The sequence below is a fragment of the Mastomys coucha genome, unplaced genomic scaffold (genome assembly GCF_008632895.1).
Source record: "Mastomys coucha isolate ucsf_1 unplaced genomic scaffold, UCSF_Mcou_1 pScaffold21, whole genome shotgun sequence".
In the NCBI taxonomy this organism is placed as follows: domain Eukaryota; kingdom Metazoa; phylum Chordata; class Mammalia; order Rodentia; family Muridae; genus Mastomys; species Mastomys coucha.
This window is the reverse complement of record NW_022196904.1, coordinates 137,796,771-137,814,062: the sequence shown is the minus strand read 5'-3', so window position 1 is coordinate 137,814,062 and position 17,292 is coordinate 137,796,771. Positions and strand designations below refer to the sequence as shown.

At 52.5% G+C, this 17,292-nt stretch overlaps 2 protein-coding genes across 10 annotated transcripts in view; both read right to left on the bottom strand.

Annotated features, from left to right (window-relative positions):
• Window positions 1-10,608, bottom strand: part of Rasgrp2 (RAS guanyl releasing protein 2) — a 15,616-nt gene extending 5,008 nt beyond the window's left edge. The window contains exons 1-13 of one of the 8 annotated variants that reach the window (XM_031389464.1): window positions 10,245-10,608; window positions 9,558-9,666; window positions 8,350-8,497; window positions 7,625-7,727; window positions 7,066-7,128; window positions 6,580-6,711; window positions 5,649-5,799; window positions 5,277-5,450; window positions 5,050-5,166; window positions 2,744-3,025; window positions 2,003-2,080; window positions 1,662-1,784; window positions 1,278-1,393 (exon numbers count right to left, since the gene is read on the bottom strand). In XM_031389464.1, coding sequence (XP_031245324.1) covers window positions 1,278-1,393; window positions 1,662-1,784; window positions 2,003-2,080; window positions 2,744-3,025; window positions 5,050-5,166; window positions 5,277-5,450; window positions 5,649-5,799; window positions 6,580-6,711; window positions 7,066-7,128; window positions 7,625-7,727; window positions 8,350-8,422 — 1,412 coding nt within the window. In that variant the 5' untranslated portion in view covers window positions 8,423-8,497; window positions 9,558-9,666; window positions 10,245-10,608. The other 7 variants (XM_031389462.1, XM_031389466.1, XM_031389463.1 and 4 more) reach the window with 7 other exon arrangements.
• Window positions 10,609-11,725: 1,117 nt separating this feature from the next.
• Window positions 11,726-17,292, bottom strand: part of Pygm (glycogen phosphorylase, muscle associated) — a 14,986-nt gene continuing 9,419 nt past the window's right edge. The window contains exons 17-20 of one of the 2 annotated variants that reach the window (XM_031389439.1): window positions 16,689-16,896; window positions 12,466-12,600; window positions 12,254-12,320; window positions 11,726-12,143 (exon numbers count right to left, since the gene is read on the bottom strand). In XM_031389439.1, the coding sequence (XP_031245299.1) occupies window positions 11,994-12,143; window positions 12,254-12,320; window positions 12,466-12,600; window positions 16,689-16,896 (560 nt within the window). In that variant the 3' untranslated portion in view covers window positions 11,726-11,993. The remainder of the gene's footprint in view (window positions 12,144-12,253; window positions 12,321-12,465; window positions 12,601-16,688; window positions 16,897-17,292) is intronic. The other variant, XM_031389440.1, reaches the window with a different exon arrangement.

Sequence of the window (17,292 nt, the reverse complement as noted above, 5' to 3'; positions counted from 1 at the left end):
AACAAGAAAAAAAAAAAACACCCACCAGCCCAAGGAGGAAACAGGGAAGTTCTGCTGTAGTCTAGCAGAAGCCACAAAGCCACCAGTAGGAACAGATCCACACGTCAATCCTGTTTGTCCACAAAACTCACTTCAGATCAAATCTACATCCATTTTACGTGGATGCCAAAAAGGATGGTGGCAGCCAGGTATGGTGGCATAGGCCTGTGACCCCAGCACTAGGGAAAATAAGGGAAGAGTTCAACCTAACCTAGGCTACATAATGAGGAAAGGCACATCTGCTTACTTTTTTGGTGGAGGTGGGGTGTGGGGGTGTTGGAACAGGCTATCTATGTAGAACAGGCTATCTTCAAAGTCTACCTGCTCCTACCCCTTCCCCCACCAGTGCTGGGATCAAAGGTTATGCCACCCCTGCCCTGCTTTTTCTTTCTTTTTTTTAGTATTTGCTTACTTTAAACACTTTGTTCCCTTATTTTATTACCTGGATCTTGTTCTTACTTTAAGTTTTTGTAATGTGGGAACAATAATAATAAACTTTTTTTTTTTCAGATCGAACCTATGTAGCCCAGGCTAGCTTCAAGTTTACTATGTAGTTGAAGATGGCCTGGAGCTTCCGACCCTCCTGGTTCTCCCACCCCAGGGCTGGGATTCCAGGAGAGTGTCAGTCTGCTTGTTAGTCGGTATTAGAGGTGAAACCCAGGGCTTCATATATGCTCGGCCGATGCTCTACCAACTGAGACACATCCCCAGTCCCCAAACCACATATTTTTGAAATACAGGTCACATTTAAAAATAAATCAACTTGGGGTGGACTAAAAATTTTGACTGGGTTTTTGTCATTTCAGCAAAAATGGGGCATAGACATGGTTACAGAGGGCACTTTCAACCTGCTTCAGAGATCCAGATGTTTCCCAAATTGTCAGCATATGAACTGTGGATGAGCAACTGGGTGCTGCTAATTACAGCCTTTCTTATCTGTTCATTAAAGCCAGCCACCCAGGGGTTCAACTTGCCCACACTCTTGGCAGCTATGAGCTCTACAAATAAAAGTGTTCTCTTTGCCAGGCTCAGGTGGAGCTCCCCCATCTGTCCAAACTAGCAAAGTAGCACTATCCCTCTATGACTGGCAGCTTCCCTCCACCCCAGAACACCACAGCCACATGGGCAGCTTCCCAGGCAAGGCCTCACTCTCTGCACATGCAGAAACTGGAGCCCAAGGGGGAAGTGGATTGATGTCTTCCCTCTACCCCTGCCCCCCAGGCCCTTGTCCTCCTCACTGGTTCTGGTCCAGGTCCCCAAAGGCGCTGAGATAAGGGAAGTTGCCCCTGATGATCTGGAACTCCTCCTGGGAGATGTGACCGTCCCCATCCACGTCAAAGTTCCGGAACACAGACTATAGAGGAACACACGAGGCCAGGAGAGGGGAGAATTAAAAGGAACCTCTGAGCCTGTCTATATTATAAAGAATATCAGAGATGTCTCCCACGCTCCCTTTCCGTCCTGTCTCACCAGCCCATAATGCAAGTAGCTTGCTGAGTCGGTGTCTCCTGGGGATGGTCAGCACTGGCACTAACAGTGCCTCCCAGGGCAAGGCTCAGGGGAAACCAGCTTCACAGACCCCCCTATTTCCAGCAGATTCCCTCGGTCTCCACGCCTCTCACCTCCACCATCTTCTCAATGTGCTCCACCACCAGGGCTTGATCCAGCTTAGGCTTGGCAACTGAGGTCCACTCCTCCAGCACAGGGGGCCGGGGAGGCGGGGTACAGCTAGTGGGGCTGGTTGGCTGTGGAAAGGGTCAGGTCTGAGCCAGGGCCAGAGCAGGAATGAATCTAAGGCTCCAGTAAATGGAAAGAGAGCCTGCCCAAAGTCACTCACTCCACCCCCCCACCCTCACCCCCAGAATTCCACTGCTGGGCAAGCTGGTGAGGGTAGTGGATGAGGATTTGTCTTTGCACCCTAGGACCCCAAAGTGAGAAGTGGGAAGTGAAGGGGCTCCCTTACCGATGACTTGGAGCGTGGCTCTCGCTGCAGGGAGAGCTGGTACAACTCATCCTCCGTCTGATACTGATCCAGGGACACCTGTGACACATAGGCCTGGTCATACCCTTTGGTTCCTGCTCCTCTCTCACACAGGAGACACAAACCCAGGGCCGCAGGACTACCGGTCTGCCCAGAGCCTAATGTCAAAGCTAGACTCAGGACAAAGGCCAGCTAGAAAACACCTGCAACCACTTCCATGCCAGCCGACCCACAGAGCAAACTTTAAACACAACTCATTGCCAAAATATCAGCCAAAACATAGAGTCAGAACTTGGCCTAAAGACCTCCATGAGTTCAAGATTAGCCTAGGCTCCCTAGTAAGTCTGAGTAAAGCTGGGCTACAAAATGAGATCCTGTCTCAAAAACAAAGTTAATAAACACTCAGGAGCCAGGGCCACGTTAGAAATCACCCATGTCACCCACAAATCCAAAGGTTAGTCCTACCTTTTGAATATAATCCACTGCCAGGAACTCAACACAGGACCAAAGACCCTGGCCCAGCCTCAGACCAAGCCCATGAACCACATAACAGCCTCCTGAGACCAGACCCTAAGCCCGTGTCTCAGTCCAACCTTGAAATCACCTCATAGTCCAGAGAAAGCCCCAGACAGAGCCCAAGTTAAACCTCAGCTCCTTGTTCAGAACCCAGCAAGCACACAGCCACAGCAGATGCAAATGCAGACATCCTGCCCAGGCCCTCACCGTGAGCAGACTCAGCAGGTCGGGGTTGGCTTGTACTGGTGGTCTTAGGCTGGTCACCATGGCCAACTCCTCCAGAATGCTGAAAAGCTGCCTCATCTTGGCTCCATTGAGCCGGGTCCGACCTGGGTCCAGCCAGTCAGGCAGAGCCAGCTGCAGAGCCACTAGATCCTTGAGGTGCACTCCCAGGATAGGAAACCGGAAGCCCACACAGGCCGCCAGCCTGCGCCGGTAGTTGCTGTAGTTGCCAGTAGCTGTCACTAGTTCTGTCAGACCTTCCCAGAGCTGGGAGGGAAAGGCAGAGTGTCACTTATGCACACCACTCCACCATCCTCCCACCTCAGCCCTGGAACTGTGGGAAGGGATGGGAAGTAAGGTCAGGGGTAGGCAAGAAAGTCAAATCTTCCCTTATCAGGTTCCAACACTGCTCTCTCAAACTCCAGAGGTCAAAGCTCATAGGTCATGAGTCCAAGAAAACAACTATGACCAGCTACCATGCATACATATACACACCAGGAATGAACACAGGTTATCAACATTTAAACACCAGCCAACTGACCAAGAAGGATGTTATTAGACAGGGTGTTTGGTGATGGCAAACACTGGGAAAAAAAAAAAACTTAAGCTGAGCCTGGTCATATAAGCCCAAAATCCTAGCAGTAGGGAGGCAGATGCAGGAGAATAACTGTAAATTCAAAAACAGCCCCATCTACATAGTGAGTGCCAAGCTAGCCAAGATTTTACACAGTAAAACCTTGTCTCAAAAAGTGGTTGGGCCGGGCAGTGGTGGCACATGCCTTTAATCCCAGCACTTGGGAGGCAGAGGCAGGTGGATTTCTGAGTTCGAGGCCAGCCTGGTCTTACAGAGTGAGTTCCAGGACAGCCAGGGCTACACAGAGAAATCCTATCTCGAAAAACCAAAAAAAAAAAAAAAAAAAAAAAAAAGAAAGAAAGAAAGAAAAGAAAGAGAGGAAAGAAAGAAAGAAAAGCTTGAGCTGGAACTTAGTTCAGCTGGTGGAGTGTGGAGTGGTTCGAGTTGTGCAGAAAGCCCCAGGCTTGCCGACCAGCAGCTCAGCAATCAGGTGTGGTGGTGGTGAATGTTTCTGACCTGAGATCAAGGCAAGCATGCAGAAGGGCAAAGTCACAGCTAGTTCAGGGACAGCCTGGAATATATGAGACCCCATCTCAAAAACAAACAAGATCCTGATGTGGACTAGGGAGGCAGAGGCAAGTGGATCTCTGTGACTTTGAGGCCAGCCTGGCCTACATAGGGAATTCCAGAACAGTTGCAGCTACACGGTGATACCCCAAATCCAAAAAAGAGAGAAAAATAAAGAGAAAGAGAGAGCAGAAGGGGTGAGGGAGGGAAGGAAGGAGGGAAGGGGAAGAGGAGAAGCTAGCAAAATGACTGAGTGGGTAAAGGCTTGCCATCAAGCTTGAAGACATGGTTCAATCTCCAGGCACCTCATCATAAAAGGAAAAAACAGACTCCTGCATGTTGACCTCTGAGCTCCATACAAGAAGAAAACCCTCAAATGTTCAACAATACAACAAACACTAAATTAGGACAGACTTACAATAACATGTAACAACAACAAAAAAAAAAAATGGTCACCACAGGACAGAATGAGAAGCTCCACCCACCCACGCGAAATGAGACCATCTGAGACAGAAAATCCCGCATGTGTCTACTTGGAGGACGGTGGAAATGGACAACAAAAAGCCCCCAGAGTTTTGCTCTGGAATACACACACAGTACAGCTAGGGAGAAAAGGAAAGTGCTCTTCCTGGAGGCTCTGACTCTAAGCCCTGCTGCTTGGGCAGGGGTGTCAATCATCCTTTAAGACACTGCAACCAGGCGGGCGCACGCCTTTAATCCCAGCACTTGGGAGGCAGAGGCAGGCGGATTTCTGAGTTCGAGGCCAGCCTAGTCTACAGAGTGAGTTCCAGGACAGCCAGGGCTACACAGAGAAACCCTGTCTCGAAAAAACCAAAAAAAGAAAGAAAAAAGAAAAAGGGAAAAGACACTGCAACATTTTTTTTTTAAATTTCTGGGTTTTAAAAGGGTCAGGTAGAGTTCAGAGGAAGACAATAAATGTCAAGTTTCGTTCTCCTGCATGCATCCGTGAACATACATACAATAAAATAAAAAGAAGAAATTAGCTTTGGGACCAAGCAGGCCTGGGGCCCACCACGGACACTTGCATTGTCCAGTTAGAGACCCTGCTCCATCCTTCAACTGTCAAACTAGACCCCAGCGCTGGGAAGGCAGCAACTGTGAAGCACAGGCCCCTCCCGAAACCAGGCACCTTGATGGTGTCAGGGCTGACGTGGCTGTGGGTCTCCTTGAGGCGTGAGATGGAGCTGTGGCTCAGGCCTCCCACGACAGCCATCAGTGTGTTGAAGTTCTGCAGCTGCAGCAGCTTCTGGAAAGCAAATAGAGAGGGGAGGCGGTATGTTACCCAGCAGCCCTTACGAGAGGAGGGGCGGGGCTTGATGGACTCCTGGAGGCTGGGCACAAGAGGAAGGTGGGCACCTCTGCCACATGCACGAAGTGTGTGATGACCAGCGCCCGCTGCGTGGCTGTGGGCTTGCTGAGGATCATGAGTTGGACCCACTGAGAGACACTGTTGAAGAGGGAGATGAATCGCTCCAGGACCGGGTTGTCTACAGTGCAGCCATGAGTCACAAAGCTGTGATAGTCCTGGAACTGGGGACAAGTGGGGTTGGCCTGAGTGCCCTATTGGCCTCTCCCATCACTACCCGCCTTGCTCACCCTCCTGCTGTCATTTGATGAAACCACCCAACCATCCCTGGGAGCCAGCGCACCCCCGACCGAGTCTTAGCCCTTTCTGGAACGCCCTTCTCAGCCCATACTGCACCCTGACCACAAGCCTTCAGGCCACACCAGGATCTTGCAGAAGGAACGATACTCCAAGTAGGTAAGATGTTCTGCCAGCTCCATAGGCTCCAAGTGATCAAACAACAGGGACATCTTGCGCTTTTTCTGTTCCACGGGGTTCCGCTGGGTCACCTGGCGCTTCCATTTGTAGGTGGGGCTGGGGGGGCAGGGGTAGTGAGCCCTGTGCTGGAGATGTCCCCTGCTTCCTGTGACCCCACTCTCACTCAGACATGCCACTCAAACTGACTTGGGACCCAAACATCAGAGCCACCATCCTAAGCACTAACATCCCCAAGTCCCAGCAACTCCCCTCACGACCACGAGTTCAACACACACTGATGGACAACGTACTCTGTGCCAGGCGCTGTGCTAGGCGCTGGGGTACAGAGATGAGCAAGACACGGTTCCTGCCCTCGAGGAGCTCACAATCTACTGGGGGAGACAGACACAGAAACACACTATCACCGAACAGTGGGACACATGTTCCAAAGGCTCTGGGCAGGAGCCTGCACAGAGCATCTAGGGCTGGGGGGTAGGTGGGTGGGGGGAATACAGGAAAGAATGGCAAATTCTGCTCTGCAAGAGGGAGCACCCTCACTGGGCAGGGACTTCACACTTGTGCCGAGTCTGGTGAGAATGGAGGAGGCAGGGCAACAAGATGGAGCACCATGGAGAAGAAGGATGCAGGACAGACAATGGCGAGCAAACCCCAGGAACCGCAGTATGAAGTGTGTGGGAGACAGGGCAGGAATGTCAGGCTGGCCTGGCATCACAAAGGGCCTTAATAGCTGGATGGGTGTTCTGAAGGAACTAGGAGGCCATGGAAGGTTTTAAAGCAAGAGAGTGACATGACCCTCACTCATTCAATTGAACAGACATTTATTAAGCACATATGGCGTAGCATGCATAGTGCCCCCTGAGCTCCGCCCCCACGCACACACTCTCGATGTCGATGAGGCTGCTGTGCCTGCGGTTCCCTTCTTGGTCTAATAGAGCCTTCAGCTCCTTTATCTGCTCAGCCAGCTCTGGGTTCAAGTCGAACTCTGCTGGGAAGGCTGAGATCCAGTACCTGGTGGAGGAGCAGGCACAGTAAAAGTCATCTAAGGGGACCTTCCCTTTCACCCACCATCCCCCAAGCGGACAAGGGAAGAAACGACCAGGGCTGTATTCACCCCCAAAGAGTGAGGTAAAGCATCTTAAGGTGAATCGTGTTATGGTGGAATGCACCCATTCCCACCCCACCCTTTCGTCCCAGATCTTTGGGGCTCCATCCACAACCAGCAGAAAACAAGGCCGGCAGCACGTATGGGCAATGCTCACTGGTCAACCCACATGGTAGGTCCCCTAAATGCTGTTCACTCCTGACAGCCTTCTGAAGCTTCAGAAGGGTAGCAAGAGGAGAGAGGCCAGGGCCCAGACTCACCTGACCAGGTGACACGTTTTCATCTGTAGAGAATTGGAGTTGTCCTTCCGGGACTGCTGATAGGTAAAGGAGGGTTAAGGACGACAGACTGGAACCTATGGTTAGGAAGCGGGGCGGAGGAGCACCCAAGGGAAGGGGCCTGGTCTCTGAGGCGTGGGACGCTTTGAACCCAGGAGAATGCAGGAGGGGGAGAAGGAATGATACATGAACTCTTTGGGAGCAGTACAGATGGAGGTAGAGGGCTGGATTTCACCATAGATAGAGAGGAGGACCGGCCTCAAAGAAGGGCAAGAGGAAACACACACACACACACACACACTCACACGGCAGAGCAGGGGCTGATCCAAGACCTTAGAGGAGAGTGAGGCTGAGGCCTAGGTAACAGAAGAACCCGAGTCCTCAGCTAGGGACAGAGCAAAGCCTAGGTTGTAGAAGATTGGACAGTGTCTGAATTGTGGGATATTGGCAGGGCCTGCACTCCAGGCTCTAAGGTCTTGAGCAAGCCAAGCAGAATGGGCTTGTGGACAATCGAGGCTGAGCCGTGCCCCACCAAGGATATAAGTGGAGCAGTTTCGAAGCCAGCTGAGAGGAAGGTATGTACCAGGGATGCATCATGAGAAACATGCGCACTAGCTGTGGATCTCGCACCTTTCCGGAGTCATCTGCTCCAAAAGTCCAAAAGAAGCCAGCTGACCCTTGGTCTGGAGGTTCAGATGCCTAAGCCTAGTCTGCAGTCTGGTGACAGGTCCCTGGGTCTGCATTCCTGACCCCACCCACCCACTGCATTTCCCAACACTCCAAAGCCAGGAGTGAAAATTGAGAAATAAGCCTGGGTAGATGAGGGTTAGGTACCCACAGGATCCAGAGGCTGGAGGAGGAGAGCCTGGAGCAAGCCCATCGTCCGGACGGGAACCAGCTGGGGCGGAAGGAGCCTGGGTTCCCCGGGGTCAAGAATCCAGAGGTCATTTCCTGAGTGTTGGGGGAAGGGGCACCCCTTTCACCCGATAAACCAACCCCCATCTGCCGGAAACAGTTCCCAAGCTAGAGATAGAGAGTTCCTCCGGATCCTCGAGGGAGACAGATAATGCCTCTCCCAGGTCAGAGTTGGGACCCCGGGGGGCCCCTTCCTTGACGTCTGGATAAAGGGGTACATTGGGGCGCTTCTCTGAAAAGACGAGGAGCTTTTCTTAAGTAGACTTCAAAACAGGAGCCTGGGTAGGTTCTGGCCTGGAGTCTGGTTCAGGGTCCAGCTGGGTGTGACCCCTCGTGCTGCATGCAACTCACCAAAGGCTTCTATGCAGCCACGGAGCAGCTCCTCCACCGTGCAACCCTTGTCCAGGTCCAGAGTGCTCGCCATGGCTGCCGGTGCCAGCGGGCTAGACCCAGGCTACACTCTCAGAGCCTCCCACGGTGCTCAATTCAGACCCCTGTCCTGGGAGAAGTGGGAGTCAGCAGAGGCGCGGAGGTGTGGGGGAGCGGCCCGGCCCGCAGGAACGGGGCGGAGTGGGCACGCCCCCTGCTGGGCAGGGGCGGAGTTGCCTACCGCTGCCCCTCAGGGGTTAAACGGTCCTGCCCCGGGATGGTGCAACTCGCTAGTTGGGAAATGGTCTAGCTGAGAGGCTTCCGGCCCACCCGCAGAGTCGCGGGAGGGTAGAAGGATCCTACGAGAATAAGGGACGAGTCAGGACCTCAGGGGTTAGTTAGTGCCCCAAGTCTCCTGGCGGGCCCTCCTCTCCTTGGGTTTGCTCCCCACAGGCACCTGCAGCACCCCACAGCTTGACTCTGCACTCCTCCCGCTTCCCCTCCCTTCACAGCCTCCCTTCCCCCGCAGGGTTATTTTGGGAACCCAGTGCCTGAGGGGACCTCGGAGGAATTTCTCCCTGGGATGGAAGGAGGGAGGAGGGAACCCAGGCGTCCTGCCTACATCGCCCCCTCCTGGGCTCCCCGAGTGGGAGGCGGGGCCGTAGCATCCCCCAGAGGCCTGCCCTTGGGGAAGAGGACTAGAGAGAAGAACATTCCTGGGGCGGGGGTAGGGGTAACCCACTGCGGCTGGAAGATGTCAGTGGGAAGCCAGAGCCTGGGAACCGCGGACTCCCAACCCACAAGTTCTAAGGTCCCAGGAGTCCCGTCTCAGCCCTTCCAGAATTGCCATAGATTTTCCCAACCTGGGCTCCCGACTTCCCACCCACCCTGCTGCATAGTTAAATTGTGCCTGAGAGCACCGAGTAGGGTGCCCAGAAGGGGCCGCTAGCGCCATGGCCTACATGACACCATTAATAACCCTGGTCATCAGTGGGGACTATGAAAGCACCCATGCAGGAACAAACACCTATCCTCTAGACTAGGTGTTTGCCGGAGGCCAATGACCTACATTAAGTGCAAAGAGACCCTTTTCACACACACCAGGGTCATAGACACCTCCCGTCCTGATCACACACAATGGCACCCACATCCCATGCACACCTGCAATGAAAATCCTCAGCCACACATACCCAAGTCCTTTACTTCAGAATGCAAACCCGAATGCAGTTCACCTCCCAGACCTTCGGTTCACTTGAACCAGCTCAGCTTCTGGTCCCTCGATCACAGTAGCTCTGACATCTGAACACGTGTGCACACACGCAAAGGCTGTGCATCTCCACGCATGTACACTCCCACACGCATCCACATACCCCCGTGGTTGCGCACACACCCATTCTGCCGCCCCTCCCCCTTCAATCAGGCTCCAGGGCACGCAGCCCCAAAGCCTGGGGTTCTTTACATTCCTGGACCTCGCCAAAATCTTGCCCCAAGGAAAGAGACCTCGCCCTTATACAGACTCCCCTACATTAGGGAGTCCTCCTGAGGACTTCTCAGAGTCGTTCCCTCCTGACTGTTGCTTCCTTGCTGGGTGACCTTGAGAATCATTAAGCCTCTCTGAACCTCAATTTTCCCATCTGTCAAATGGGGACTTGCAGGGAAGAGCCTGGTAAAGACGTGTCCGGCGAGCACCGGTATGCCACGGACGCCCCCCTCCTGCGGTGGTTCTAAGTACCTTACCCCCTCCGCAAGCTCTTTCTCACCCAGGACCGCAGATTCCCCACCCACCCGCAGTCCCCGCCAGCCTGTCCCTAGGAGATCCCTAGGGGCCGCACCCTCTGTGTCCCACGCCCCGCCCGCGCGCGTGCTCGCTCACTCACTCTTGGGACCCGCAGCGCGGAGCCCGAACCCTGCCCGGCCCGCGCCACCTCCGTGCGCTCCCGCCCGCCGGCCTCGCTGCGGCTGCGGCTCCCGCCCGCTCTCCGCGCCGCGGCCCAGCGCCCTGCCGCCCCGCCCCCTCCCCGCCCCTGCACCCCGCGCCGCGCCTCCTCCACCAGGGACTCCCCCTCTCGCCCCGCGCGCGCCGGTCCCTGCAGCAGATTTGCCCCTCCCCTGCTGTCCCAGAGAGCTTAACCGCGGGCGGGGGGCTGCGCCACTGGTGGCGTGGGGACCGCGTGCAGCAGCCCTCCCCCACCGCGACAGCCCCCGGCTCTGCGCCCCGCCTGGGTGTCGCACGGAGGAAGCCGGGAGGGGCAGGAAGCGGACTGCGGTGGGGAAGGGGCGCCCCGCCCAGCCCCCCGGTCCGGGTTCCTGTTTTCGAGACAAACCGTCCCCACGGGGTTCACCCTGCCCGGGCCCGGGCGTGTTCCTGCGGGCGACGGAGGCCCGGGCGTGGTGGAGGTCGCGGGCGTGGGGCTGCGGGTCCTTGGGATGGCCTGGGGGAGGGGCTCGGACAGAATGCGAGCTGTTTTTGGTCGAGTGGAGCCTCAAAAAGCGAGGAATGAATGAACGAACGAACGAACACGCGGCTCCCTGGGGACCCAGGCTCGTTGTAGAGATGGGGCGAGGGACAACCCACTGGGCAAGCGAGAAAGGGGCATCTACAAATTGGGTAGGTGCGTTGCAGTTTCGGAACTGGAAGCCTTGGATGCATGGGCCCAGGCGAAGAACTTGGGAGGGGCAGCCACAAGCAGTTAGGTCCTTACAGTTTCCGGCTATTTAGACTCACTGTGAAACCCAGGGCCCCAAAACCCCTTCCGAGGATTGCCCCTCCTTGCCTTGAGCGAGGGAAGCAGTCCTCGGCACTTCAATCCTGCTTATGTGAGTCTCAGAAAAAGACCCTTATAGACCTCAGTTTCTCCAGAACCGGGAATATACCACTGTTCTCGCCTAAACGGTCTGCGAATGCCCTAAGCCCTATCACTCCCCTGGTTTTGAATTTATTTTAGCCACCTGCTAAGAGACACTAAAACGCCGCAGTGGGGCGGGGCTAGGGGCGGGGCCAAGAAGGCGCCAAGCCTCCTCTGGACCCTCCCCAGACAGCGTGGAAGCTCCTTAGTCCTGGAGGATTCGGCCCAAGTACCGACTCCCTGACCCAGTGGGCCCCACCCAGACAAACGCCCCGCCCCCGATCAACTAAGCTGGCCGCTGACCTAGTATGGACACAGCGCTGGGAAGAGGGGCGTGGAGGGCGACACCGGAAAAGGGACTGAGTCCCAGACACCGCCTATGGGCCGCCCCTCTCTCCCCAACAGAGGATGCACCTGCCGCGGTGTGTGGAGGGGGGGGCGGTAAGGAGATGATTGCGCAGCAGCTGTTAAGCTCTCCAAGAGCTAAAAATATTTTGCAACAGAGAGAAGAGTAAGGAAGCTCAGAGAGAGTCGATTTATTGGGGAGTGGGTGCACTTGGTTAGACCCCATACATAAATAAAAGGGGTAGGGAGTTAAGGGAAATAAAGAAGGCAGGGTCTTTAGTCACACTGGGCATCAGGACCTAGAGACTGGGAAAAGGGGGGGGTCCAAAAGGGGGAGGGTAGAGATGTAATTCCAGAGGCCCACCCCCTGGAGTGGGCCTGATCCCAGGAATTGCAAACAGACTCAAGGGCAAGTATGGGGTCTGGTATGGAAGCTCAGATCTTCTCATCTGGAGCTGGCAGGCGCTGACGAGAAGGTTCAACACCCCAGATCTCCCGGGCATACTGGGCAATGGTGCGGTCACTGGAAAATTTGCCAGAAGTAGCTATGTTCCTGATCACCATCCGTGTCCACTCTCTGGGGTTCTGTAGACAGCAAGGGAATCTCTAAGTTCATTCTGCCCAGGCTGGCCCCACTCTCCCTCAACCCAGCCAGAGTCAAAGCAGTGCCAAACCCCTGGCCAAAGGCCCCTCACCTTGTACAACTCACTGACTTTGTCCTGGCATTTAATGTATTCCTCATAATCTGCAAAGACTTTAAACCTAGAGAAGAAAGGAGAGACCAGAGCTCTGTGAGGTCAAAGGCCAAGTCCTTGGCGCAGGCGCAGCAGACGGCAGGAGCCTCCCCACCCACCCAAGCCCTGTTCATCCACCCACGAGCTCCATGCAGCCTAGCCAGCTAGCTCACCGGTCATGGTGCATGAGCATGTTGACAATGTCCTTGAACAGGTCAGGCTGTTTGGGGGAGAAGAAGCCACTGCTTAACTGTTCGATGATCTGCCGGAGCTCAGGAATTCGGTCGTAGTACTCCTGGGCATTGTACCTGACAGGGCATACCTGTGATCAGCTCCCTGCAAAGGGGTCCCCAGCCTCTCAGAGAAAAGCTGGGAAGACCTGAGGCCCAGGGCCTCCCCAGCTCCAATGCACCGCACCGTAGCTTTTCCACAACCACTTTGCGGATAGAAACACTCAGGCCCAGAGAAGACAAATCTGTGGCTAGAGAGATGGCTCAGTACACCTATGTACACACAAACATACACCCCTGATTTCAAAAAGAGGAAACACAAAGACAAGTCTTGGTTTTCAAGACTCCAAGCAAGGACCCATCTTCCAAGCGCTTGGAAGTCAGGCAGAGTGCTTGCCTGGTGTGTGAGGGGCCCTGGCTTCCATCCCCAGCTCCACCACAAAACAAAACCTTCCATAAATGTCTTTTTCCATTGTCCCAAACCCATCTCTAACAGGCACATCCTGGGATGTGACCTCTAAGCTCCCACAATCAGACCAAGCTCATTACAGGCTGGTACCAGCTTTCCCTCATTTTCGAGGTAACATCCATTCACCCCCTATCTTAAATCGTCACAAAGATGGCCTACCTTCCCTCCCTGGTTCTCTGTTCCCTTCCAGTCAACAACAGAGTGTCCTTCCACAGTCACCCCAGGTCCTTGCATTGCCATGCTTGTGACTCTCCTTGCCTGAGCAGTTTCCACACTGGCTCACTACCTTGTCCTCTGCAGTCAGACTGTTTTGGAGTCTGGAGTCTGGTCTTGAACATCCCAGATCTCACTCAATGAACCTCTGGGCCCAGAAAACAAAATCTGAAATTTCTTTTATTTATTTGTTTGTTTGTTTTCCTTTCTTTATTTCTTGAGGCAGGGTCTTACTACCTAGCCCTGTCTGGCCTAGAACTCTCCATGTAGTTCAGGATAGCTTCAGACTCACAGAGATTCACCTGCCTCTGCCTCCAGAGTTAGAGGTGTGCGCCACCATGCCCCATTCAAAGTCTGGAATTTCTAGGAAAAAGCCCTTTCAGCAGTAAATGCCAGCTCTCTGAAGCTGTTGGTGGAAGTGTAAACTGGTACCAACCTTCCAGAAGCATTTGAATCTCTATGCCAGAGACTTAGGAACTCTTACTTTCTGTCTCCATGTGGGGGTGTGAGCATGACTCACCAGGAAGGACAAGCTTCAGGGGCCCTTCACCACCTTTCTTTCTTGTTTCTGAGACAGGGTCTCTCTGACACTGAAAGTCAGGTTAGCCAGCCTGCCAGCTTCTGATGGGGAGCCTCCCATCTGTGGGGAGTCTCCCATCTGCGCCTCCCTTTTCCTAAAGGCTTATTGGGACTACACACACTTATGCTATGCTTCTATATGGACTCCAGCCATCAGACTTGTCCACAAGCACTCCTCTCTACTGAGCCATGTGCCTGGCCCAAGAATTTTTTGCTCCTAATATTTATTTCAAACTCACCCTGCCTCATAAAAACCACACCTTTAATCCCAGCACTTGGGAGGCAGAAGCAGACAAATCTCTGAGTTCGAGACCAGCCTGGTCTACAGAGTGAGTTCCAGAACAGCCAGTGCTACATAGAGAAACCCTGCCTCAGAAAACCAAAAACTAAAAAGAAAGAACAGTTTGTTTTGCACACTACATAAAGCAGTGGACTGGGCAGTAGCCTAATACCTTTTTGTTCTTTTCTTTTTGAGATAGGATTCCATTGTATAGGCCTGGATATTCTGGAACTTGCTGTATACACCAGGCTGACCTTGAACTGCACATCGACTTTCCTGCCTCTGCCTCCTAAGTACTAGAATTAAAGGCATGGGCTGGCGAGATGGCTCAGCGGTTAAGAGCACCGACTGCTCTTCTGAAGGTCCAGAGTTCAAATCCCAGCAACCACATGGTGTCTCACAACCATCTGTAACGAGATCTGACTCCCTCTTCTGGAGTATCTGAAGACAGCTACATTGTACTCACATTTAACAAATAAATAAATCTTAAAAAAAAAAAAAAAAAGAACTAAGGCATGAGCTACAACCATCTGGCTTCCCTAATAATTCTCAATGGAATAATCAAACAACTGAGCATTGATTGGAAAGTTTGATCCCTGCAGTAGCATTTACAACATTCGATTTTAATGCCCTGGGGTTTGCAATTGGTTACAATGTAGCTTGGCTGAGAGAGATGCCTCAGCCACTAAAAATTGATCTTCCAAGAGACCAGGGTTCAAGTCTCAGCACCCACATGGCAGTTCACAAATGTTTGGAACTCCTGCCCTAGGGAATCCAACACCCTCTTCTGGCCCCATGGCATAGGGCACATATGCAGGTAGAACACTCATGTACATAAGTTTAAAAACATTTTCAAAAATATACAGCTTGGCTGTAGCATGGAGCATCCCATAAACATTTACAAATTTGGGGGGCCTGGTGTGGTGGTACACATTTGTAATCCCAGCAGACAGGGGCAGAAGCCAGAGGAGAAGAGTTCAGGGCCATCCAAGGCTACATGAAGTTTGTGAGATGACAGATTACGGATGCCAGGTTTTGGGGTTTTGGTTTTGGTTTTGGTTTTGGAGACAGTGTTTCTCTGTGTAGCCCTGGTTGTCTTGGAACTTACTCTGTAGACTAGGCTGGCCTCAAACTCACAGAGAGGAACTATGCCTCCAAGTGCTAGGATTAAAGGCCTGCACCACCACCACCTGGTACCGATTATTTTCTTTGGTATTTTGTATCTCTCATTTTTGTTTGTGATGTGTATGTGTGTGTGTGTGTGTGTGTGTGTGCATATGAACCCAGAGGCGGAAAATAGGTGTCTTTAATTTCCTGGAGCATGCTCTCTCACTGAACTCTGAGTTAGCTAATTCAGCTATTCCAGCTGGCAGGCTTGCTTTGGGGTTTTCCTGCCTTCACTATGCCTGGCTTCTATGTGGATGTGGGGATCCAATCTTTGGTCCTCATGGAAAACACTATCTACTGAGCCACTTCCCCAGGCTTGCACTTTTCCTGTTAATGGCCATGTAGTGTGTGTGTATGGGGGGGTGCATGTGGTGTGTGTGTGTGTGTGTGTGTGTGTGTGTGTGTGTGTATGTGTACCTATGCATGTGTGTGAGGCCATAGGTGAACTTCAGGCATTCCTCAAGTTCCTTGCATCTTTGAGACAGGGTCTCTCACTGGCCTGGAACTTGTCAAGTAGGCTAGGCTGACTGGTCTCTTTCCTCTGCCATCCCAGAGCTGGTACAACTTTTTATATAATTTAAGTGTCACCCAAGTATTATTATTATTTAAATTTTTCACAATGGGTGACTAGGGAGTTGGCTTAATGGTTAGGAATGTTTGCTGCTATTTCAGAGGACATGAGTTCTGCCCCAGCATCCACAGCAAGTAGCTCATAACCGACTCCAGCCTCAGGAGATTCTACATCTCTTTCTGGCCTTTGCACACATGTGGCATTCACTCACATAGCCCCCCCACACACACACATAAACATAAATAAAAATAACAAGAGTAAGTATTTAAAAAAAATATATCACATTCAGGCTGGCAAGATGGCCCAGTGGTTAAGAGTACTTGATGTTCTTGCAGAGGGACCACATTCCCAAAGGCCTCTCACAATCACCTTTAATTTGAGTTCTAGGAGATCTGATCCCTCTAAACTCCATAGACACCAGACATGCATGTGGTACACAGAAGTAATAAAATAAATACATATAAAATAAAACAAGTAAATCTAAAATAGAAGAAGCTAGCCTGGTCTATAGAGCAAGTTCCAGGACAGCCAGGGCTACACAGAAAAACCCTGTCTTGAAAAACAAACAAACAAAAAAGTATTGCCAGGGAAGTGTTTGCTTTGAAGGATCATTTTAGCACTATAAGTCTTAGTTCCTTTCTGCTGCAGCGTCCAGAAAACTAATAATTTAATTTTACCTCCAATTTCACAATGATATTAAATGCAAATTTCTTTTCCTCCCGTTCTGTTGCTTCCTTCTTTCCCCTCTCTTTAACCTTCCCACAAGCTCCCTTTCTAGTTTTCCAGTGGCCCAGCAACCATGACTAAGATGTTGCACAGGCCAGCCAGTCTCTCCCAGCATGCCTCTTGACTGTAAGCCATTCACTCTGGCACTCCCGACCCCATACCCTCTCTGGTCCAGCCTTTCCACATCCTCCACTCGCATGCCGAAGATGAAGAAGTTCTCCTCCCCCGCCTCCTCTGCCATCTCCACGTTGGCACCATCCATGGTGCCAATGGTCAGAGCCCCGTTGAGCATGAACTTCATGTTGCCAGTGCCTGAGGCCTCGGTGCCCGCAGTGGAGATCTGCTCTGAGAGGTCAGCGGCAGGAATAACTGCAGGGGTGGCAGCAGAAATCCAAGGTCAGCCCCAGGAAGAGCCCTGCTGGGCTGAGTTAGGGCTCAGACCCGTGAGAGTTTACCATCCAAGTCTCTCATCCTCAACCCAGCCTTTTATAGAATCCAACCTGAACCTGTCCCTCTACTGTTTTTGTTGTTTGACACTGGGTTTCACCATATAACCCCAGCTAACCTGGAACTCACTCCCTGTGTGCATCAGGCTAGTCTTAAATGCACTGTGTGATTTTTTTCATTGATATAGTTTTTTCAGGTTTTATTTAGTTTCCTTGTACATGTATGGTGTGGGTTTGCATGCATGCACACATGTGCGTGTGTGTATGTGTGTGTGTGTGTATGTACTGTGTATAGTTTTCCTTGGTCATTTTCCATCAT